Source organism: Cannabis sativa, chromosome 6, assembly GCF_029168945.1.
Source record: "Cannabis sativa cultivar Pink pepper isolate KNU-18-1 chromosome 6, ASM2916894v1, whole genome shotgun sequence".
Taxonomy (NCBI): Eukaryota; Viridiplantae; Streptophyta; class Magnoliopsida; order Rosales; family Cannabaceae; genus Cannabis; species Cannabis sativa.
In genome coordinates, this window is record NC_083606.1 from 60,912,214 (window position 1) to 60,937,307 (window position 25,094).

Below are 25,094 nucleotides of genomic sequence, written 5' to 3' on the forward strand. Positions count from 1 at the left end.
TGTTCTGACTTCCTAATCTCTTGAAGGAGAATTTGCTTAAGGTATGGTTTCCTTGTCTTCTTCTCTTTGTTTCTAGTTAGTATAAGGTTAGGTTTTGAGGTTTAAATTAGGATCTTTGGTTCTGTAGCTATAGTTGTTGTTTGAATCTGATTTCTGTTGATTAGGTGAGTTTAATTGAGTTGTTTCTTGCTGTCCTTGTTGCTTGTAGTAAGGTTTTGACAAGGTTTGAGTTTGAAAACTCAAACCTTGACCTCTAATGGTGTTTTTGAAAATTTAATGAATTGCTGAGATTTGTTGCTTGGAACTGGTCTATTTTAGTGCATACAGGTGTTCTGGAAAGTATTGGAAAATTTGGGGATGAATTGAGTTGTGGGGGTTGGAATTTTGGTTCCCAGACCAGAACCGGAATTCCGGTTCACGGGAGCTGCGTCAACCTGGTCGGCCAGGTTGGTCCCGAGAACCGACTTCGGTTGGGGGCAACTTAGGTTGGGGTTTTTCCCGAACCCTAATTTTTCCGTTTTTAAGTATTTTAGGGTGTTGTCATCCTTTTCATCGATAGGGCTAAGCTTAGTTTGCGTTTTAAATCCCCGATAAGTATTTTAGCGAGTCTCTCATCGAATTTTGAATATTATGGTTTAGGGCCCTGTAAAACGTCGAGCTGCACTTCCACTCAGGCTGACCGGCACACTTGAGCAAGGAACGAGGTAAGATAGCGTAAGAATATTTATATATATGAATGTGTACGCTTGTTTTGGATGTTATTATAAGTACGGTGTTACCAACACAAGTACCCAGGGTACGTCGTGTTCGTGGTACAACACTTAGTAATTCTCGGGAGTACAATCAGGGCTCTACCAACACAAGTACGGAGTTGGTACTTTAGTGCATTTGGTATAGTAGTCGTACTACCCTTAAGAACGTTCTTAATCATTTGGTGAGCTTCGTTGTGAAGCTCAGGGCAGCTTGATCATAAAGCTGGCATCGTGCTATCTTATTATTTCTTGCATATCTTACTGAGTTTGTTGACTCATCAGTTTGCTACCTTGTGTAGGTAAAGGAAAAGCAAAGCTGGAGGAACAGTGAGGTGGAACTCGGCATGATTGTACATATTGCGGCAGTGCAACCTGGAGGGTTTCGATTTATAAATATTTTGGAGTCTGTATTTTGATGATGCATGTCCGCAAAACTTTAAAAAAATATATATATGCATATTTAATAGTAAAGTACTTTTAACCTAAATTTTGATACTCGGGATCCCGATCCATATGTTTATTAATATATAAATTATTAAAGTTAATTTCCGAGTTTATTATTATTAAAATACGGGCGTTACAGTTTGGTATCAGAGCCACTGGGTTGTCCACTGAAGACCGTCAAGATATGTACAATCAAGGCCAGTGTCGAGTTCAACTCACGGTTCCGTAAGCTTTACTTCTTTTTGCAAACTGTTTTAAGATATGTGGTGTTGTATATATGATTAAATAAATATTAATTGCGGTCTTGAAAGTATTTTGACCACTGTCTGACCTACGTGCCTTGTGGGTTCGCAGGCTAAGTCCTAAATAATGGACGACCAGCGAAACGTTAGAAGGCAGGGTGAATTGGTTGAGACCGGAGGTGGTCGGGGTGCTAGAAATCCCCAAAACCCCCGTGGACGCGGTAGAGGCCGCGGTCGAGCCCCGAGAGGTGGACAGGAGGATCCACCTCAGGCCCCTGTTGATTGGGAACAAAGGTTTGCTGAGATGCAAACTAGAATTGAGCAACAAGAGGAAGAGATCCGGCGACTCAGGCAACGGGATGCCCCTGTTGAGCCTCCCCTGCAACCGGCTGTTGCAATCCCTGCAGCCCCTGCGGTGCCAGCTGAGCAATATGTTGCTGGTAACCGCATGGAGCCTTTGTATGAAAGGTTCAGAAAGCAAGCGCCTCCAGTATTTCTGGGAGGCCCTGATGTTCTTAAAGCTGAGCAGTGGTTGACTGTTGTTGAGAGAATACTGAACTTTATGGGAGTGGCTGGAAATGATAGAGTGGCATGTGCCACGTTCCAATTTCAGGAGGATGCCCTGATTTGGTGGGAAATGGTATCCCTTACTAGGGATGTGACCAGAATGACCTGGGAGGAGTTCCGGGAATTGTTCAATGCCAAGTATTACAACGAGGCGGTCCGCAGTGCAAAGCGGAAGGAATTTATTGAGTTGGTACAAAGTGAGGGTATGTCAGTAACTGAGTATACCACCAAGTTTGATCGCTTGGCTAAATTAGCCTCCGGAATTGTACCAACAGATTTCAGCAAGAAAGAAAAGTATTTGGCTGGACTGAATGCCAAAATCAGACATGACCTGGTTATCACAACAAGCGATACAACGACTTACGCAGAAATGGTTGATAAGGCTCTTCGAGCAGAAGGGGCAGTGAAATTTTTACAAGAAACCCGAGAGTCTTCGGGTGTTGGTGGGGTTACTATTCTCCCTTTGTCAGGTCCTGCAAAAGAGAGTGGGGGTTCTACCCTTGAACAGAGGAAAAGAACTTTTCCATCTTCGGGAAGTTCAGGGCAAGGAAAAAGGTTTCGAGGAAACCAGAATAGAGGGGGACGTCAGACTTATTCTTATCCTGAGTGCCCGCGTTGCAAAAAGCATCATCCCGGGGCTTGTAACCGGAGAGCCTGTTTTCAGTGTGGTTCGGTGGGACATCTCAGGAAAGACTGCCCTCAGTTGAAGAAAGAGGAACCGAAGCCCGAGGTCAAACCTGTATCTGCTCCTGCTCGTGTTTTTGCTATAACTCAGGCAGATGCTGCTGCCAGTCCTTCAGTGGTTGCAGGTCAGCTTCTAATCAATGGTTTTGCTTATACTGTTTTATTTGATTCGGGTGCTACTCGGTCTTATGTGTCATCAAGACTTCTTGATCAGTTTGATAGACCTAGTGATATTCTCGAGACGGGGTTTGGAACCCTGTTGCCTAATGGGGAATTAATTATTTCAAGAAAGTGGATTAGGTCAGTAATAATTAGAATTGAAGATAGAGAATTGAGTGCTGATCTCGTGGAGTTGCCATTGGCTGAATTTGACATTATACTTGGTATGGACTTTTTGTCTAAATACTCTGCTAGTATTGATTGTAAACGGAAAATGGTGACTTTTGAACCGGAAAATGAGGAACCTTTTGTTTTTGTTGGTTCAGTTCAAGGTTCTCGTGTCCCTAGAATCTCAGCATTGAAAGCTAGGGATTTATTTCGAGAAGGATGTGTTGGGTTTCTCGCAGTGGTAGTGGATTCCAGTAAACCTGTGTTATTTGGCCCAGAAGAGGTTAATGTGGTTAAGGAATTCCTGGATGTGTTTCCAGAGGAATTGCCGGGATTACCACCTCAGCGGGAGATAGATTTCATTATTGATTTAATTCCTGGAGCACAACCTGTTTCAAAGGCACCCTATCGAATGGCACCTGCTGAATTAAAAGAACTGAAGATACAACTCCAAGGGATGTTGGATCTAGGGTTCACTCGGCCTAGTGTGTCACCTTGGGGAGCCCCTGTGTTATTTGTGAAGAAGAAAGATGGAACTCTTCGTATGTGTATCGATTACCGGGAGCTGAATAAGTTAACCATTAAGAATAAATATCCTCTGCCCAGAATTGACGATTTGTTCGACCAACTCCAGGGGAAGACTGTATTCTCAAAAATTGACTTGAGGTCTGGGTATCATCAATTGAGAATTCGAGAAGAGGATATTCCGAAGATAGCTTTTCGAACCAGGTATGGTCACTATGAATTCCTGGTTATGTCTTTTGGGTTAACAAATGCTCCGGCAGCTTTTATGGATCTCATGAATAGGGTATTCAAGGATTTCCTCGATAATTTTGTAATTGTATTTATCGACGATATTCTTGTATACTCTCGGTCAGAAGCAGAGCATGAGCAACATCTTCGAATGGTTCTGCAGCGACTTAGAGATCATAAACTCTATGCAAAGTTCAAAAAGTGTGAGTTTTGGCTGTCACAAGTGTCTTTTCTGGGACATATTGTTGGAAAAGATGGAATTATGGTTGATCCAGGAAAAATTGAAGCGGTGAAGAATTGGCCTAGACCTAAAACAGTCACTGAAATTCGAAGTTTTCTCGGTTTAGCGGGTTATTATCGGCGTTTTGTGGAAGGATTTTCCAAAATTGCCATGCCGTTATCTGAGTTAACTAGGAAGAATCAGCGATTTATATGGTCAGATAAGTGTGAAAAGAGTTTTCAAGAGCTGAAGCAACGATTGATCACAGCTCCTGTTCTAGCCTTGCCTTCTGATCAAGAAAAGTTTGTGGTATATTGTGACGCTTCAAGGCAGGGTTTAGGCTGTGTGTTAATGCAAGCAGATAAAGTCATAGCTTATGCTTCTCGGCAATTGAAAGATTATGAGCAGCGTTACCCAACTCACGACCTAGAACTTGCAGCAGTGGTGTTCGCCTTGAAAATTTGGCGACATTACTTGTATGGTGAAAGGTGTGAGATCTATACTGACCACAAGAGTCTCAAGTATTTCTTCACTCAGAAGGATTTGAATATGAGACAGAGAAGGTGGTTAGAATTGGTGAAAGACTATGACTGTGAAATCTTGTATCATCCTGGAAAGGCAAATGTTGTGGCTGATGCCTTAAGCAGAAAAGGACCTGATCAGATATCCAACATGGTTATGATTTCCTCTCAGTTAGCCTCGGAAATGACTAGAGCAAACATCGAGTTGGTGACTGAGGAATTATTTAATCTGACACTTCAGTCAGATTTGTTAGAAAGAATCAAAATGGCCCAGTTAGAAGATCTTGAATTGGTAAAAATCCGAGAAGATGTCTTAGCAGGCAAAGCTAAGGACTTCTCTATTTCTGACAGCGGAATGTTGTTGTTTAAGGCACGGGTGTGTGTCCCTGATATCAGTGAGCTTAAGAAAGAAATTCTGGAAGAAGCTCATACTACCCCTTACTCATTACATCCAGGAACCACCAAAATGTATCAAGATTTGAAGCCCTATTTCTGGTGGTATGGGATGAAGAGGGATGTAGTAGACTATGTCACTAAATGTTTAACCTGTCAGCAAATCAAAGCTGAACATCAGCGACCAGCGGGGTTACTTCAGCCATTAACACTTCCAGAATGGAAGTGGGAAGACATTGCAATGGACTTTGTGGTTGGTTTGCCTAGAACCACAGGAATGTACGATTCAGTTTGGGTCGTGGTGGATCGTTTTACAAAGTCAGCACATTTTTGGCACCATTCCAAATTGCCTAAACTACTAGTGTTACTTCCTGAATAAACAAGAAGTAGCTGCCAAAGGTATAGAATCCAGTATCCCAAGAGAGTAGACATATAGAGAGGAATTTCACATTATCAATGATTTTGTGATTAAGGAAGAGTAATGGTGGAGAAAAGGTTGTGTTTAATTCAACGTTTCAGATCCTATTACGAGGAGTTTACTACTACTACACTTGATTTGTATATCGAGGTGTTGAGATTATTTGAAACGCACTTTTTGTTTTATATTAGTGCAAGTGGGAGTTTGTTGGGTTTTATGCCCTAAATAAAACTCATTTCAATATAATCAGATTTACTTATTAATAAAGATCAGAAATAACATTTAATGTTGCATGGCTCACATGATTTATTTCATGATTATATGTATATAATGTATGAATTCATCTGAAACCCTTTTCACACACTTGATCATGTTTATTGTGCTGTCAACACATTGGAAAGTAAACATGACTATGTGAATAAAGTTTCCTAGATTTATCAGACAAAGGGTTTTACTGATATGATAATCTACAACAGAGTTTACTTGCATTTGGAGAAATGCTATGTTCTTTCCAGAGCATTGGTTAAAGTAAAGCTCAGGTTGGATGCATGGAGTATGCATCGGAAGGGACCGATATTGAACTTTGACTTAGATTTATTAAACTTACCGTAATATCTATTCAAGTCAATATCGCCTAGTTGATCCTAGATCAAATGATCTTAATCCTGTTATGATTAGGCTCGATCTCGAGAGGCTATTCGTGTTCTTTGATTTGTTAGTTAAGCCCACTTTTCGGTCAGGGTGATACGTACATTTTGGGAGCACGGTAGTGCAATTGAGTGGGAGCACTAACATAAACATGAAATCTATAGCTTCTATCTGGCGAATAGTAAGTAAAGGATGATCTTCTTCGAGCTTGACCAAACGAAAAATAAATGGTGGAGATCTCATTTCACATAAGTTGAAATATCATTTATACGGGGTTAAGTGTTTTAAGGATTAAATATGTAAAGACCGCCTATGAAAGAATACTTTGTATTATTAATTATTTAAGAATTATGTATTAATAATTATGGAATGCATATTTTAGAAATATATTATATATCATATGTGTTTTATGCTTAATTACCTAATTTCTCTGATTGTGTTCGGAAGCTGTGGAAAGCGACGTTGGGCCTAGAAAGTTGCATTTTATAATTTAGAATATTATCGGGGTATTATTGTTTATTAGTAGAGGCGTTAGAATTTTCGGGGATTAGTAGTTGACCAAATTGCCCTTAAGTTGTTTGGTTGTGATATTTTAATTGAAGGGTAAATGGGTCTTTTTACCTTAGAGTCTTGGCTTTTAGTGGAAGTAGAAGCTTCCTTTAGTTAAGTAATACATAGATAAATAATAGCAATTTATTAAGGAGAATGAATTAAGTGAGAATTGATGATCAAGCTTGGGAATTATCCTTTCTCCCTCTCTCTTTCGTGCACCCTAGAAAACCCAGCAAGATTAAGGTGTGGATTGCTGTTTGTTCTGACTTCCTAATCTCTTGAAGGAGAATTTGCTTAAGGTATGGTTTCCTTGTCTTCTTCTCTTTGTTTCTAGTTAGTATAAGGTTAGGTTTTGAGGTTTAAATTAGGATCTTTGGTTCTGTAGCTATAGTTGTTGTTTGAATCTGATTTCTGTTGATTAGGTGAGTTTAATTGAGTTGTTTCTTGCTGTCCTTGTTGCTTGTAGTAAGGTTTTGACAAGGTTTGAGTTTGAAAACTCAAACCTTGACCTCTAATGGTGTTTTTGAAAATTTAATGAATTGCTGAGATTTGTTGCTTGGAACTGGTCTATTTTAGTGCATACAGGTGTTCTAGAAAGTATTGGAAAATTTGGGGATGAATTGAGTTGTGGGGGTTGGAATTTTGGTTCCCAGACCAGAACCGGAATTCCGGTTCCTGGGAGCCTGCGTCAACCGGTCGACCGGTTGGTCCCAGGAACCGGACTTCCGGTTGGGAACCGGCCTGCCGGTTGGGGTTTTTTTCCCGAACCCTAATTTTTCCGTTTTTAAGTATTTTAGGGTGTTGTCATCCTTTTCATCGATAGGGCTAAGCTTAGTTTGCGTTTTAAATCCCCGATAAGTATTTTAGCGAGTCTCTCATCGAATTTTGAATATTATGGTTTAGGGCCCTGTAAAACGTCGAGCTGCACTTCCACTCAGGCTGACCGGCACACTTGAGCAAGGAACGAGGTAAGATAGCGTAAGAATATTTATATATATGAATGTGTACGCTTGTTTTGGATGTTATTATAAGTACGGTGTTACCAACACAAGTACCCAGGGTACGTCGTGTTCGTGGTACAACACTTAGTAATTCTCGGGAGTACAATCAGGGCTCTACCAACACAAGTACGGAGTTGGTACTTTAGTGCATTTGGTATAGTAGTCGTACTACCCTTAAGAACGTTCTTAATCATTTGGTGAGCTTCGTTGTGAAGCTCAGGGCAGCTTGATCATAAAGCTGGCATCGTGCTATCTTATTATTTCTTGCATATCTTACTGAGTTTGTTGACTCATCAGTTTGCTACCTTGTGTAGGTAAAGGAAAAGCAAAGCTGGAGGAACAGTGAGGTGGAACTCGGCATGATTGTACATATTGCGGCAGTGCAACCTGGAGGGTTTCGATTTATAAATATTTTGGAGTCTGTATTTTGATGATGCATGTCCGCAAAACTTTAAAAAAAAAATATATATGCATATTTAATAGTAAAGTACTTTTAACCTAAATTTTGATACTCGGGATCCCGATCCATATGTTTATTAATATATAAATTATTAAAGTTAATTTCCGAGTTTATTATTATTAAAATACGGGCGTTACAAAATACATTGTAGGGTGTAACGGTAATCTAATCCCTTTACAGTGTAGATCATTCATATAGAGGATCATTGATCAAATTAGGATTATAACAATGGATAACTAATGATGTGTCTATATGGTGGAACATATAGAGCATTCTATATACTGAGAGTGCAATTCTAAGTTCTACGCGTGGATTCAACGAAGAATTAATAAGTTAGTGAATTTTAGTAATAAATTCTTGATCTACTTATTGGAAGCTCGGTTATATAGACCCATGGTCCCCCCACTAGTTGAGATAATATTGCTTGTAAGACTCATATAATTGGTTTTGATTAATCAATTATAAATCTCAAATTAGACTATGTCTATTTGTGAATTCTTCACTAAGTAAGGGCGAAATTGTAAAGAAAGAGTTTTAGGGGCATATTTGTTAATTATGATACTTTGTATGGTTCAATTAATAAATATGATAAATGACAATATTATTTAATAATTATTTATAAAATTAAATAGTTAGAATTGGCATTTAAATGGTTGAATTAGAAAATTAGTGTTTTTGAGAAAATCAGATGCAGAAAAGATAAAACTGCAAAATTGCAAAAAGTGAGGCCCAAATTCACATGTATAGGGCCGGCCACTTTTGTAGGGTTTTACCTCTGATATTTTCATTATTTTAATGCCAAATAATTCAAACCTTACCCTAGTGGAATGCTATAAATAGATAGTGAAGGCTTCAGGAATTTAACACTTAAATTTTCTACTTTTTCATTCAGAAAAAACTGAGCCTCTCTCTCTCCCTATCTTTGGCCGACTACTCCCTCTCTCTCTTCCACCTTGAGATTTCGAAATTCTTAGTGTTAGAGTAGTGCCCACACACAGCAAGTGATACCTCAATCATAGTGAGGAAGATCGTGAAGAAAGACTTTCAGCAAGAAGGAGTTTCAGCACCGAAGAATCAGAGAAAGAGATCCAGGTTCAGATATTTATAATGCTCTGATACAGAAAGGAATCAAGGGCTAGATATATGAACGGAAAGAGTCATTATATTCCGCTGCACCCAATGTAAGGTTTACTAAACTTTATATGTGTTTATTTCATCGTTTTAGAAAGTTCATATTTAGGGTGTTAATCAACATACTTGTGAGTAGATCTAAGATCCTAGTAAAATAATTTCCAACAAATTTTTGGTTCTCAAGGATCACTTTTGCAATCAAGCTAGGATCTCCACAATCGAGGTAAGGAAATTAAGTAGAAAAAGATAAGTTTTCTGTATGTAATAACATTCATAGAAAGAGTGAGAATAGTAAAAGAGAAGTTAACTAAAGTCTTCTGCCTGACTCTTTATTGTTTGTTATTTAATGTACTGTATAATATATTTTTAAATAATATATTTATAAGAGTCATGTTATTTATGTATGTTTACAGTATTAGAGCATGGCCATTGCTAAAGGTATATATTTAAATAATATGTTTATAAGATTCATGTTATTAAAGTATGTATGTAAATAGTGTGTTTATAAGATTCACATTATTTAATTATGATTGTTATGTTGTTTAAATAATGTATAGTAGTTTGCCATTAAATAGATTATAATTTATGTGACATGGTTTGACCGAGAAGATAATGGTTAAATGCTTGACTGTTGGGTCTATATGGTAGATAGGGGGCCATTTAGTAGTGGGTACGATTTTACTGAACCCAGCCCTCCACCATTTAGTCCAATAGCTCGAGTTTATTTGCCAAAATCGGACTCGGGCATAATCATTATTATGTGATTTAGCTTAGAAACATATTATTAGTGACCGGTGACATAATTAAGTTTATGTTTTGCTATCTGTCTAAATAGGTGCATGTGCATTTTAACTAAGTTTTATTTTTATTTATGTGACTACCTGACACACATTTCCTTACTGAGTTTAGTATCTCACCCTTATCAAATTACCATGTGCAGACCAAGGTAACTGAAAGTCTAGAATGCCGGTGGCGAGTGGAACTTTGGACGCTTGTGTGTGTGAACTCGCTGAGGGCCATATAACTGCGGGCGGTCTAAGGTGCTCTGTTTATTTATTTACGCTATTAAGTTTATGTCGCAATTATTTTAGTTATTATTTATTATGTCTTTTGTACGAAAACTGGCCAGTTGTGAACATTTTCAAGTATTAAATAAAAATGCGACATTATGATTTTCCGCGTTTAACGCTTGTAAATAAAATTAATATTTTTATAAAAGTACATGCGTTACAAATTACACCAAGAATTAAAAAGGGTCATTGTTGAGCAAGCTTTGTGTAAAGACAACTTAGTTTAATTTGGAAATTAGCAGTTAATTATGTTTAATTATGGAAAATTATTTATAGCTATTTAAATAATTATTATGCTGTTATTATTGAATTCTGAAATGCATTATATGTCATTTAGTGATTTTCATAATTTTGCATTTCCGGTGCCCGGTAACATGGAACTCGGTGTTTGGCTCAGTAAAATCACAACTTAGTATGTTAGTATTAGGGGCAGCTATTTAGACATTAGGAATGTCGGGACTGGTCGGGAATTTAGAATTTCTCAAAATACCCCTTTAGTGCTCTTTATGCTATTTTAGTGTGAGGGGGCAAAATGGTCATTTTGCCCCATTATTGTTTTGTCCTTTTGTGGACTTTATGTGGTGAAAAGTGGTGATTTTAATTATATTATTAGCTGAATATAGTTGGGTTATGCATTGTATTCTCATTTGGTTCAAAGTAAGAAAATTAGAAAAAATTGGAAAATTGCTTTCTCTCTTCCTCTCTCTTTCGGCCACTTCTTGAGCAGCTGGAATTGATTTGTTTCTTCTACATTTCCAGCAAGAATCATCTTGGTTTTGAGGTGCTTAAACTTTAGGTATTTTTCCTTGTAGCTTTTCTTAATATTTTCTTGTGTTTTAAGAAAAAGTTAGTGAATTGCATGCTTGATTTTGAAGTGTTCTTGTTGCTGTATGTTGTGGTTAAGTTCTGAAGTTTATTCTAGGTTATTTGAGTTGAATTGAGCTGCTGGTAATGCATGATTAGTGGTATTGTTTAAAGTTATGGATTTTCTATTCAAAAGCTTAAGTTTTCAAAGAGAAATTTTGAAATTGGTTGCTGTGATTGTTGCATGAGTTTGTGTATGTTTTCTGCAGTTTCTAAATGCATGTTTATGCAGTTTAAATCAAGTTTAAATGCTTGTAGGTGAGCTTTAGCCAAGTTTGAGTTTTGAACTCAAAGCTTGGAGCTCACATGGCATTTTTGGTATTTGAGGTTTCTAGATGGTTTTGTTGCTTTAGACTTGTTCTTTAGGGTATTTAGAACCGGTCCGGAAGTTTTGGTATGGTTTGGAATTGATTTGAGCAAAGTATGAATTTTTGAAGGTTTCCTGCGAGGAACCGGAATTCCGGTTGTGCATCCGGAATTCCGGATGGGGTTCAGGAATTTCCAGAACCGGAATTCCGGTTGTGCAACCGGTCTGCCGGTTGGGAAATTTTCAGGAACCCTAGATTTTCTTGTTTTTATGTTATTTGGGGTATTGCCATGCTTTTTATCGATAGGGAAACTTTTAGTTTCTAGTTTAAGTCCCCGGGAAGTGATTTAGCGTATCACTTATTAGTGTTGTGATTGTTATGGTTTAAGAGCCTGTAAACCGCCGTGCAGTTCGTTCCAGTCAGGTTGACCGGCACACCTGAATTCGGAATTGAGGTAAGATTAGTATAACAGTATGCATATATATTACATGTTTAGCGTGCATGTTAGGAAGCCTGTTATATTCATTAGATATGTATGTTGGCTTCGTACCATCCGACCATATCACATCGGTTAGGCTAGAGTATGACTAGCAACTAGAGTATGACCAGTATACCGAGTATAGGCTGATACTAGGGTTGGTGGTACAGTGCTATGTGACCGTATCACATCGGTTAGGCTAGAGTATGACTAGCAGCTGGAGTATGACCAGTGAACCGAGTATAGGCTGATACTGTAACACATCGGTACAGGCTAGAGTATGACTAGCAGCTGGAGTATGACCAGTGTACCGAGTATAGGCTGTTACTTGTCAATAGTACCGTCTTATGAACGTTCAGGACTCAGTATCGTGTGGGACACGGCAGTTAGGGTTATGGTCAGGGGTATGGGCGTCTGATCATAACTCGGGATTTATGTATGATATTTGATTATGCTTTTCTTACTGAGTCTGTCGACTCACAGTGCTATGTTTATGTGTAGGTAAGGGCAAGGCTAAGGCTGAAGGACCGTGAGAGCGAGCCGGTGAAGATTGTACATGTCGGGGCGGTTAGGCCTGGAGCGTACGATCCTCGGGACAACAGTGCTTTTTTGTAATTAGTCGCTAGGCGACAAGTATTTTGATTAGTCAGTAAACTTTTGTAAAGTGTTTTGTAATCGGGATCCCGAGTATTTTTGTATAAATATTTTATAAGTTTAATTAAAAAGGAAAAATTTTAATTAATCACGATTTTCATAAACCTCGTTGATTAGCAACGAGCTGCACAGTATGTTTAAAAATCACGTAATACGCCTATGCTAGTTAGGGTGTTACACTTTGAGTTCTTGAACTCAAACTTGTTCAACCACACGATTAAATAATAACAACATCACAATTAGGTCTAAATCTTTAATGGAATATAGCCCAATTAACAGAAACTAAAACCAAATCAAAAATCACAAAGTGCCACAATTACTCAAAAATTCAAGCTTGAACTTCAAAGCTTCAAACCTTCAAGCTTAAAACTCAGAAATCCAAGCTTAAACTCCAAAGAATCCACCTCAATTTCAATAGCCTTAAATCCCAATTAACAACCCAAAACTCATGCAAAATAATCTAAAGGAAAACCACAAAATTGAAGCTTTTACAACACACAAATTCATCAAAATGAACTCATTCATTCAACATACAATTAAAACACAAATCATGGCATTTCACACATATTTTCATTTCAGCAACAAAATTCAGTAACAAAAGATGAAAACCCTCCAAATTAACAAGAGCAGTTGCTAACTCCTTTAGACAATTTTGACTAAAAAAATTAAACAAGCAAACAACATCACAACAAAATTAAATCTAAGTAGCGCCTATCTATCTTTGGTTTTGGTTGATCAAGTGAATATAATTATAGGAATATGAACATCATATGTCTACATATACATACAATTAATACAAACTGATTAAATAATAGTTAATAGTATTTATAGATAATATATTTGTTTGTTTTTCTATTTACACATATTTGATTAAGTTTCCATTGGAATTAATTACACCAAAAGAGAAAGACAAAAAAAAAAAAGAATTTGAAGCTCAGAAGTGCTTTATTTCAACCAAATTATGATAATTGTGATGGACCCCTCCAACACAGAAGCACAAATATCATCATAGCTTAGTATTTGCACCAGCCGGGAATCGAACCCGGGTCTGTACCGTGGCAGGGTACTATTCTACCACTAGACCACTGGTGCCCTTTGGTTTTGTTACATACTATTATATATCTTGGATTCAAACTTAACCATTTCAATGTTCGATTTTTGTTTAGTACTTATATAAAAAGGACCAGACAATTAACTAATTCTGTAATTATGATTCACAAATTAGTAATCGCATCAAAATAAACCATCTATATAATTATAGCTCATATGAGCTGGATTGATTAATTGTTGTAGTTTCTTATCTAGTAATTTATATAGGGCATTTTACAAAAATATTGAATTTGGGTTAATACTTTTCAATTTTACTGCTACACGGCAGATGTTACATTTATACTGTCCTTCCTTTTTTTTTTCTTTTATACTGTCAATACAAAAAAAAAATGTATGAGACCTCTATCTTTCACAACCACAGACATCATCACTACAACAACACTAGGACAACCGGAAACAACCATTAATTCCGACAATTTTGAGCAAAAACAGTGAAATTGACATCAAATAAATAATCATGAAAAAACAATTGTAAAACAACACTAAAACAATCAAACAAAAAAAAGAAAAAAATGATTTAAGAAAACAAACAATTTGCTGCAGAGCCTCAACACTAGATGCAAAATCAACTATATTTGCAAGTTCATTCCTAGAAAATCATAATAAAAAAAACTACTAAAACAACACTGAAACAACACAAAAACAAATGAAACAAATATAACCACTTAGAAAAATATAAAAGAACCACACACCTCAAAACTCTTTTGTCAGTGAGCTCGTTAAATGTATTTATAGGAGAACCAGAATAAAAAAACCACAAAAATAACCAAAGAGAACGTATTTATAGCCTTCATCTTCCACACCCATGGACAAAACCACCACAACAACACGAAAATACCCAAAAAATAACTATTAATTCCAGCGAGATGGAGCAAGAGCAGTGAAATCGGCGTCAAATAAATAAATTATGAAAAACAACAGTAAAACAACACTAAAACAAATAAAAAAAAAAGATTAAAAAATTAACTATCTTATGCACATCCTCAATACTAGATGCACTATATTTGCAAGAAAGTTATGGAAAATTAGAACAAAAAAAAAAATCACACTAACTCTTATATTTTTCAAAAACGTGACTACGAACTTCAAAAAAAATAAAAGAAAAATGAAAAAGAAGATGAAGAAGAAGAACTGAACAAGAAAAAAAATAAAAAATTTATATGTTAATGGAAAAAAATAGGGAGAACTTGAGGAAGTAGAGAGTGAAAAAAAAGGAAGAAGATGATGAATAGTAAGAGAGAATAATGGGGAAGTGAGATTAAATGAAAGAAATGGGTATTAATTTAGGGTATCATATTTTTATCATCAATTTTAATTAAAAAAAAAAAGGAAATATGTCACTAAAGTGACAACACAAGTCACATCAAACTTTTATATCATTTAAAATATAATATAATTTTTTTTTTTGGAAAATATAATATAATTTTCACATCAAACTTTTATATCATTTAAAATATAATATAATTTTTTTTTTGGGAAAATATAATATAATTTTAATTAAAAGAAAAAAAAAAAAAAATCTACCACTCCCACACGTTTTTTTAATTTTGTTTAGTTTATATATATAATATGTGGATAGGCAATTGTGAAAAGTAAAAAAGTAAAAAAATAAAATAAAAAACAGTACACATATATAGTATAGAAAAAAAAAAACAGTAAAAATGTAATATTTCCCTTACAACAGTAAAATTGAAATAAAATAGGAAAAAACAGTATGTGGTGTAAATTTCCCTTTATATACAGTTAAAGTTTAGTGTGTATCCTTATATTAGGGATTCCTTCAATCTAATTTCTGATGGGTAATGGTTGTTTCAACCATGTGAAAAATTACAATGGTAATTTTTTTACTTAAGGAATATGTACATATTTAATTATGTATTTAATGTAAGATTGATTTTTTGTGTCTTGTTTATACATCCAAAGATGCCCCATAAATAGAGCTCTATCTCATTATTTGTTCATCCCATCACAACCATTACAAGCTATTCCAAGAGTGAAGAGTGATGCTACCTCTTAGTGAGAGAAATCTAAGAGAGAAGAAAAAGAAAATTCCTGTAAAATTGTGAGAAATATTTTGTAGAGAGATGGTGAGATTATTACACTAGTAAGTGTGAGAGTTTTGAGTGTATTCCTCAAGTATTTGTTAAAACTTGAGAGTGTAATATTATGTACCTATTATTATTGTTGTAGTGGAATATTTACCGTGGTTTTTATTTGCCACGAGATAATTTCTTGGCATGCATTTGTTACTTTGATTATTATTCGTAAAGTACTATAACATTGGAAGATATTCGAAAATTCTGAATATGCTCTGTGATTGCAGCTGTGACTGATCTTTCACATCAGAAAAATTTTTTGTAGTCCCCATTATATTTTCCCGTAAATATTGATTACGTACGGCGTAAGTAGTTCTGTCTAGGAGACTGGAATTTAAGTAGTTCGCTTGTGATTCTCCACTTCTATCCTAGGAATTCACTTATAAGGGTGATTCTGTCTAGGAGATTATCTAGGCTCATCCTTTGTTGATAGGACTGTGATATATATATATATATACGCAGTCTTTCCTGGGAATCGCCTAGCCAGTACAGAGGTTGGTGAGACTCAAGAAACATGACAGGCCAAAAATTAGAAATTGAGAATTTCAACGACAGCGATAATTTTTCCCTCTGGCAAAGGAGGATGAAGGATCTCCTTGTTTAGCAGAAAGTTCATAAAGTGTAATTAGGCATAGAGAAAAAAGCCTAGTACGATGAAGGACGAAGACTGAGAGGAGATAGATGAGATTGCAACTAGTACAATTTGTCTAAATCTTTCAAATAGCGTCTTGCAAAATATAGAATCGAAAGAGTGCAAGACGACTAGAAAAATCTAGGAGACTTTAGAGAATTTGTACATGTCCAAGAATATTTCTAATAAGTTTTACTTGTGGAAGGAGTTGTACCAGATACGGAAGCAAGATAATGTGGATATGCTTCAGCATTTGAGTAATTTTAATGGCATGATTTTTCAATTGATACGGTTCGAAGTGAAGTTTAGTGATGAGGAAAAGGCTGTGCTGATAATGGCAACACTTCCTCCTTCATATGATCACCTTATCACAACTTTTACTTATGGGAAAGACAGGTTGGAGTATGAAGTCATTGCAGAAGTCTTGGTTTCGTTTGAAAGCAAAACAAGGCGAGAAGTGTGGAGTCTCAAGCCCTTATTTCTGAAAATAAGGGGAGAAGTCTAAACAAAGAAGGTAGGAATAGAAATGACAAGTCCAAAGGCAGATCAAAATCCAGAAGCAGAATTGATGGTTGCTTTCACTGTGGCAAGCCAGACCACATTAAGAAAAATTATAGGATTTTGAAGCGGGAAATGCAGGAGGCCAACGACTTAAACTTGTATTTGTGTTTCAATTTACATAACTAAAACATAGTTTTTGCCTTAAATATATTGTAACTTTTTTATTCACATGACATCAATTTTGTAGTTTGTAGTGTTCAACATATTTTTAATAAATCATATTCAAGAAACGTGATTTATTATTATTATTTTTAGTTAGAAAGATTTATTATTTAAATATTTACACGGATTTTGAAATTATATATATATTTTTTAATTTTTATTGTATCAATCAACTAAATAAATGGTTTATTTTGATTTATTTGATGTGTTTGTTTTTGTAAATTAACATAAAAAAAATAAAAAATTATCCCAATTAACTAGATTCAATAGATATTATTAAAAAAATTTATGATGTATAAATTTAATTTCATAATAAATATCAACTAAATATCTGAGTGATTTTATAATAAATATTTTAAAATTTTAAATTAAAATTTTTATTTTATCATTTTAAATTTTAAAAATATTTTATTTTTTAATAATTAGAAAAATTAAATATCTAAAGTAATTTAATAACAAATATTTAAAACCATCAAGGACGATTATATTACCTAATTTGAAACTATAGCTAAGAAGCTCTCTTCGGTAATCTATTTGGATATCAGTTTTAGTGTTGGAACAGTGAAAAACAGGATAGCCGTGCTGTAAAGAAAATCAGTTGTAGCAGAACTGTAAAAAAAAATTAAAATAAAAATGTTTAGTAAATTATAAATTTTAAAGTGTTGTGAGTTATTAAAATTTTATTATAATAATTATTATAATAATGAGAATGTTATATTCTAATTTATGATAATTATAAATATTTATAAAAAATGATGTTATATAATTTTTTTTATACATTTTTAATTATTTTTTTATAGATAAAAATAATTTATAATATTTTAAAATTATATTTTTTAATATGTAATTAATAAATATTTTAAGGAGAAAACTTTAATTTTATTACTCCATAACAAATCATTCTGAAGCTTCCAAAGGGACCAAGCTACTCCTCCACCAGATCAACTCGCCCCTATGCAGTAAGTCCTCAAACCAGTGACAGAATCACAGAAATCATCATCACTCGAAGCTCTCATATCCTCACCAGACTGCAACCAACAGGACTTGGAAAAAGAACAAGAGACCAACACTAATTAATTATTAGTATATATGCTATGGAATTCCAAAAAGATTAACTATGAAAGTTAAACACCATTTAAATGAGGTGATGGTTTGTTAATGAACAAATTCAAACAAAGAATTTTCAAGAAAAAGAAAAAAAGTTGAATTTTCAAGTAATGAATCCTCCAGCTGTATACAAATACGGAAATTTCTATCTTATTTTCCAAGCTTATTCATCAATCAACCAATCATGTGTATGTGGTGGGCAGTGATCAATCAAGGAATGCCACATATATAAATTTTTATTTAATAGGAAAAAAAATATCAAATGTTAGTATGTATAGTGATATTATTACTTGTAATAAATTTGAATTGTCAATATGAAAGTTATTGTGGTGCTTCTGTTCTTGGTAGTCAATGCAATTACTACTCATAAACAGAGAGACAAGCTCTTCTTACCTTCAAGGTTTATAGTTTCGATATAGTGGATAATTATATTTTCTAAAAGTCTTAAAGACTTTCGAAAATAATATAATAATTATAAGGATTATTACTGACTAAAGGAATCTAAATAAAGTAGTATGAGTTATTTTTATCTCCTTAAGTTTGTACATGAATTATAATAATTTTGTCAGTTACTAACTAAATGTGTGGACTTTGATTAGCATTAGTTGTTTGTTTTTTTTTTTTCTTTTCTTTGCTTTATATAGTAGTTTCAATTTTGGTATAGACTGGGTTTTGATTTGGTCGATAGTCTCTTCTTGGTTTTTTCTAGTTTTGTGAATAATATTTTTTCCAACTTGTCTTAATATTGTTTTGTTGTTTGGTGTTTAGTTTTTTTTAGGTAGTATTATTACTTTTCAAATTGAAACTTTTGCTTTTTTGACTAATTAAATTAGGTTTATTTGTCTAAAATTCTCTTAGAAATGGTTAAATCTGATTTTCTTTTAATAGTAATAGTTATTAATAATAGAAATGTATTTACTAATAAGATAATGTGTTGTTAGAAGATGACATAACTTTAAATTTTGAAAGACAAATTTATCTTAGGTGTCCTGTAGAGATAATATTAGTCGATAATTTGGTTAAACATGCATTAGGTTACATTACACAATAAATTAGACTGGTTTGAAGAGGTCCCAGCCCCAATTATTGAAGTCATTCTCGAAAATATCTTAATCCAAATCATATTTTCCAAAAGAAGTAATGAATCCTCCAGCTGTATACAAATATGTTTTATACGGAAATGTCTATCTAATTTTCCAAGCTTATTCATCAATCAATCAATCGATTCATTTGTATGTGGTGGGCAGTGATCAATCAAGGAATGCCATGTAAATTTTTATTTGAGTTTGGACATTGTTTTTTTTTTAAAAAAAAAGTTACCAATTGTACAATTTTTTTTTTTTTTTTTTAAAAATAGAATTTTGAGCTTAATTTTTAATAATTTTATTTTTTTAATATAACTAATTAAACAATTTCTAACACAAACAAATATAAAAAATATAATTACTTTTGTCATAACATCTTTAGATCATATTATTATTAAATTTTATTTTGATTTCTATTTGTACAATTTTAAAAAATATAGTATTTTATTATTTAGCAAAACAAAGAATCCAATTAATAACTTTTATAAAATAGTATTTACACATTTTATTTTATATATAAATAAAAAAGTTAGTAGGAAAAAAAATATCTATATATAATGATATATATCAATTATGCATTTGCATTATTACTTGTAATAAATTTGAATTGTCAATATGAAAGTTATTGTGGTGCTTCTGTTCTTGGTAGGCAATGCAATCACTACTCATGCATACAAGTGTATAGAAACAGAGAGACAAGCTCTTCTTACCTTCAAGCAAGGTCTAGTTGATTATCAGAACCGCTTATCATCTTGGACAAGCAGCAACAAGAATTGCTGCACATGGAGCGGAATCAGGTGCCATGATTTAACTAATCATATTATCATGCTTGATCTTCGTCCTAATTTTACCTATTATGATGCTGGTATGCGTTGGGGTCCTATTTATGGTGAAATTACTCTCTCTTTGGTTCAACTCCAATATTTGGAGTATTTGGATCTTAGTTACAATGGTTTCACTAAAATCCCCAACTTTATAGATTCCTTCACAAATTTAGAATATCTCAATTTCTCAGGGAATCCTCTAATAGGAAATATTCCTTCACAACTTGGAAATATCACCAAGTTGTGTATTCTTGATCTCAGTGACACTATGGCTATGAGTAGTTTGATTTCTAATAGTTTTAAATGGGTTTCTCATCTCTCTAATTTGACAATCTTTAAAATGAGTAGTACAAATTTCACCAAAGCCATAGATTGGTTTCATTCATTTAAAACAGCTCCCTCCTTATTAAGCTTACACTTATCTAATTGTGAATTTCCAAAGCTAGATTATGATTCCTATTTTTCTCATACAAATTCTTCTACCAATTCCATCACAACCCTTGATGTATCTCGGAGCATATTTGGGTCTACAACAATTTCCCGCTTGCTTAATTTGAGCAATAATCTTGTTGATCTCTCTCTCTACTCTAATAATTTCAATGTGGAAGTTACTCCTAGTAATAGTATTATTCCACATTATTCATTTCAAAATTTGAAATCTCTAAGGCGTTGTAACTTGCGGTTGAATCAATTCGGAGGAGAAATACCGAAATCGATGGGGAATCTTTGCAACCTTAAAGAATTAGTTTTGTCTTACAACCAATTCAATTCCACCATCATTGATACCTTGAAAAGCCTCATTGATTGCAATAACAACTCCTTAGAAATTTTGAATTTGTCTCATAACAATCTAACTGGACCATTGCCAAGAGATTTTGCTAAGATTCTAAACTTGAGAGAGTTAGATGTGTCAAGCAATAAGTTTAATGGCACACTACCAGAAAGTATGGGCAAGCTTTCTAGTCTTGAGCTATTAGATATTTCTTGGAATTCTTTCAGTGGAGTTGTCTCTCAATCACATCTTGAGAAACTCTCCAAATTGGAACACCTTGATTTATCTTCAAACTCTTTGACTATGAAATTGCCAAACACTTGGGTTCCACCTTTTCATCAACTCCAACATATCAATTTGAGATCTTGCATGATAGGTCCACATTTCCCTTCTTGGCTTCAAACACAATCAAATATTTCCTATATTGATTTATCTTGTTCTGGAATATCTGATACCATTCCTATATGGTCTTTCAATACAACTTCCAATTTAAGATATTTGAATATATCTTTCAATCAGATTCACAGTACCTTGCCAAACATTCCATTGGAATCGAATCATTTTCCTATTGTGGATTTAAGCTCCAACAGATTCCATGGAAATATCCCACTAAATTCCCTCTTCAATGCAACTATGCTGAATCTTTCTAACAACACTCTTACAGGATTTGATCTTCTGTTTTGCAACTCAGTACTTAATGGGAATGTGGAGGTTCTTGATCTTTCTAATAACCAACTATTTGGAAACCTTCCGAATTGTTGGTTTCGTCTACAGAATTTGAATTTTCTCAATTTTCGCAACAACAGATTGTTTGGAGTGATCCCAAGCTCAATTGCTTCTCTTTATCAAATTCAAATGCTTGATTTGAGCAAAAATAACTTGTCAGAAGCATTACCATCATCCATGAAAAATTGCACTCACTTGTTATTTTTGGATGTTGGAGAGAACAGCTTGAAAGGGAATATACCAATGTGGATAGGGAATACACTATCAAATTTGGTTATACTTCAACTAAAATCTAATCATTTTAATGGAACAATACCATCAAGTCTATGCCATCTACAATATATTCAGATATTAGACATTTCACATAATAATATATATGGAGCTATACCATCATGTATAAATAATTTCACATCCATGGTCAAGATATCTGGAGAGCAAAATTCATTGGATATGAACAAAATTTCAATATACTATCAGATTGGCTATTTCAGTGAATTACAAGAATACAACATAAAGGCATTTGTAACTTGGAAAGGAAAGGAATACGAATATGAAAGTATTTTGGGTTTGTTAAGAGTGATTAACCTTTCAAGTAATAGATTGGATGGAGAGGTTCCTATGGAGTTGACAGATCTTGTGGAGCTAGCTCAATTGAACTTGTCAAGAAATAATTTGAGTGGAGCCATACCTTTGAATATTGGGAGCTTAAACAAACTTGAATCACTAGATTTGTCACATAACAATTTTGTTGGTGAAATTCCTATTGGGTTGGCCAAAATATTTTCCTTGGCATACTTGGACTTGTCATATAATCATTTGTCAGGAAGTATCCCCATAAGTACTCAATTACAAAGCTTCAATGCTTCTTCATATGTTGGAAATGAGGATGGATTATGTGGACTTCCTCTCTTGACTAAATGCCCTGGAAATCATCCAATTTTCAAGAATGATGACCCTAATGATTCAGATTTTGATCATGAAAAATAGTTAGACATGTCATGGTTTTACATTGGACTCGAAGTTGGAATTGCTCTTGGCTTTATTGGAGTTTGTGGAGCTTTGTATCGAAACTCATTCTTATTGAAGGCTTGCTTATTTTCGAGATACTTGAATCAATTTGGAGGTTGACTTTGTGTCATATGGTCAACATCTTCTTAATTGAAGAGATATCTTCAAAGCTAAGTGGTTAGTATTCTTTTTTCTTCTTTTTATTACAAAATATATATAATTGGAAGAGGTTTCAATGCTTACATTTTTATTGTAACTATCATGGTTACAATTTTTTAAGCCATTAGATTACTATTAAATGGTTGTGATTAATTTGGAAATTAAATAAAAATAAATAATAAATAACTTGTAACCTGAAAGTAACCTAATCATTTATTTCCTTATAAAACTTTAATTAAGATTAATTATATTTTAAAATTAAATTAATTATAATTATTAATTATTTTTTTTTTTGCAATTTATTACTATATAAGGATCTTTTAGCAATTTATTTTTTTATACTTAAATTATTTAAAATTTTATAGCAAAACTTTTTATAATTTAAAATTATACACATATAATTTCATTATTTAAATTTTATTATACTTGTAATCTTAATTTTAAATTATTACACCTAATTATTTAATTTTTTTATTTAAATATTTAAAAAGTAAAAAATGAAATAAGTTAAAGGATTTTTTAGAAAAAAAAATGGCTGCACTTGTTATCTATTGATTAGCTTGAAACCTCATACTTAGTTCATATAATTGTAACAAAATAATTAAATATCATTTAAAAATAATTAATTGTTTGAAAATTTATTATAAGAAGAGAATTTTAATTTGTGTCAAAAGAAGTTTGATTTTTGTAAAAAAAAATAAATTTTATTGTAAATATTATAATTAAATGGCTTAATTATTAAAATAATTCAAGTAAGGATTTAAATATAAATATTAATTGCTAAAAGAGGTCTTGTTGAATATTTAATTAATTATTTTAAGAAAATAGTTAATTATAATTAATTAATTCTAAAAAAAGAATATCTACTATTTAATTAATTATTTTAAGAAAATAGTTAATTATAATTAATTAATTCTAAAAAAGAAAAGTTTACCTATTAGTAACCTGCTATTACAGGTCAAAGAAAAATGTAACCATATGGTTACAATAAAAATGTAACCATTGAATAGTCACCCATATATAATTATAATGATTTATTATTCCTTTATTAACTATAATATATATATATATATTTATACTAGATGAGAGTTACGTGGCGAGCCACGTAAATATTAGTTTTATATAAGTTTTAGTGGTTTTTGTTTAAGAATCCAGTAACTGAGCAACGGCAACAATAATGGTAGATAGATCTATTTAAGTTTTTCATATTTGTAAAGATTATAAATCTAAACTTTTAATTTTCTTGATTTGAGATTTTGAATTGTTCTGATTTATTTGTTTATGAATTTATTGAAATACTTGAATATTTATTGGTTTTGATTTTGAATTGTTCTGATGGATTCATACTTGAATATTTATATTAATGAAATTAGTCTGTAGCTTTATGGATTTAGAAAAAAAAAAAGATATTTTTTAATATAGAGTTTAAGTTTTATATTGATGATTATTAATGAAATTAGTTTGTAACTTTATGTTTCTAGAAAAAAAAAATGTATTATTTTATATGGTTTGTTAGAGAGATATGTGGCTAAGATGATTTTTTTTTTTTAATTTAAAAAAAGATTGTTTAATTTTTTGATTTTTTTTTATTTAAAAAAAGATTGTTTAATTTTTTGGTTTAATTATTGGGTTTATTTGTTAACGGGAGATCAAACCTATTAACATCGTTAAATTTAACAGAATATTCTTTTATTTTTAAGGTATATTCTGTTAAACCAAGAAATGCCGTTAGATAGACACTTTTAATATATAAAGATATATATATATAAGAAATTGAAAAAAAAAATGTTAATTAATGTATTTCATTTACAGATTCATTTTGGGAGATCTCATCTTGGAGAACCGTGGTAAGAATTGTGTTGAATTCTATCCTTCCTTAATTTTCATTGAGATCTAGAACTAGGGAAAGAAAAAGATAATTCCCTAAATATTTAGTGATCATTTGATGATTAATTTTTTTCTTTTTTTTTTTAAAGCAAAACCTCTTCACATTTTGTTGCTGATGATCTTTAATTAATTAACACAGTATTTTTTTTTTCTTATTGATTACCCAAAATGAACTGATAGTACCCTAATTAATGATCATGATTTGTCAATCTCATTCCATCATTATGTATATATTTATTACCTTACATGTGGTATAGTTGTACTCAATTTTGTTAATATCATACTGCTAGTTCTACTACCCAACTCGAAGAACCATCCTTGTTCCTATGTTGAGATGTGAGGTAGGTTGAGACATGTATCAAGCTAGCTAGTTTAATAACAGAGAAAATGTATAATTAATTTATCTTCTAGTCAGTCTTAAGTAGAAGACTCATTAGTATATATTGAATGAGTAGATAGCTAGTGTAGATATTGAAGTT

The 25,094-nt window shown here is 33.0% G+C and overlaps 1 protein-coding gene, 3 long non-coding RNA genes and 2 other non-coding genes across 6 annotated transcripts; 4 read left to right on the forward strand and 2 right to left on the reverse strand.

The window, feature by feature from the left end:
• The first annotated feature begins 537 nt into the window (after nt 1-537).
• Nucleotides 538-1,321, forward strand: LOC133039497 (uncharacterized). The gene is made up of 2 exons (XR_009688642.1): nt 538-704; nt 1,052-1,321. It is a non-coding gene; the product is annotated as an uncharacterized LOC133039497 (long non-coding RNA).
• Nucleotides 1,322-7,086: 5,765 nt separating this feature from the next.
• Nucleotides 7,087-8,083, forward strand: LOC133039498 (uncharacterized). Its single transcript, XR_009688643.1, has 2 exons — nt 7,087-7,489; nt 7,837-8,083. It is a non-coding gene; the product is annotated as an uncharacterized LOC133039498 (long non-coding RNA).
• A 1,197-nt stretch (nt 8,084-9,280) lies between these two features.
• On the forward strand, nt 9,281-10,285 carry LOC133039499 (uncharacterized). Its single transcript, XR_009688644.1, has 2 exons — nt 9,281-9,336; nt 10,054-10,285. It is a non-coding gene; the product is annotated as an uncharacterized LOC133039499 (long non-coding RNA).
• A 3,132-nt stretch (nt 10,286-13,417) lies between these two features.
• On the reverse strand, nt 13,418-13,502 carry LOC115696137 (small nucleolar RNA snoR114). Its single transcript, XR_004007730.1, has one exon. It is a non-coding gene; the product is annotated as a small nucleolar RNA snoR114 (small nucleolar RNA).
• A 6-nt stretch (nt 13,503-13,508) lies between these two features.
• Nucleotides 13,509-13,579, reverse strand: TRNAG-GCC (transfer RNA glycine (anticodon GCC)). The gene has a single exon. It is a non-coding gene; the product is annotated as a tRNA-Gly (tRNA).
• Nucleotides 13,580-19,818: 6,239 nt separating this feature from the next.
• Nucleotides 19,819-24,824, forward strand: LOC115724734 (receptor-like protein EIX2). The gene is made up of 2 exons (XM_030654069.2): nt 19,819-22,746; nt 24,541-24,824. Exon 1 carries the CDS (start codon nt 19,855-19,857, stop codon nt 22,546-22,548), a length of 2,694 nt encoding a protein of 897 aa, XP_030509929.1. The 5' UTR covers nt 19,819-19,854; the 3' UTR covers nt 22,549-22,746; nt 24,541-24,824.
• The last annotated feature ends 270 nt before the right edge of the window (nt 24,825-25,094 follow it).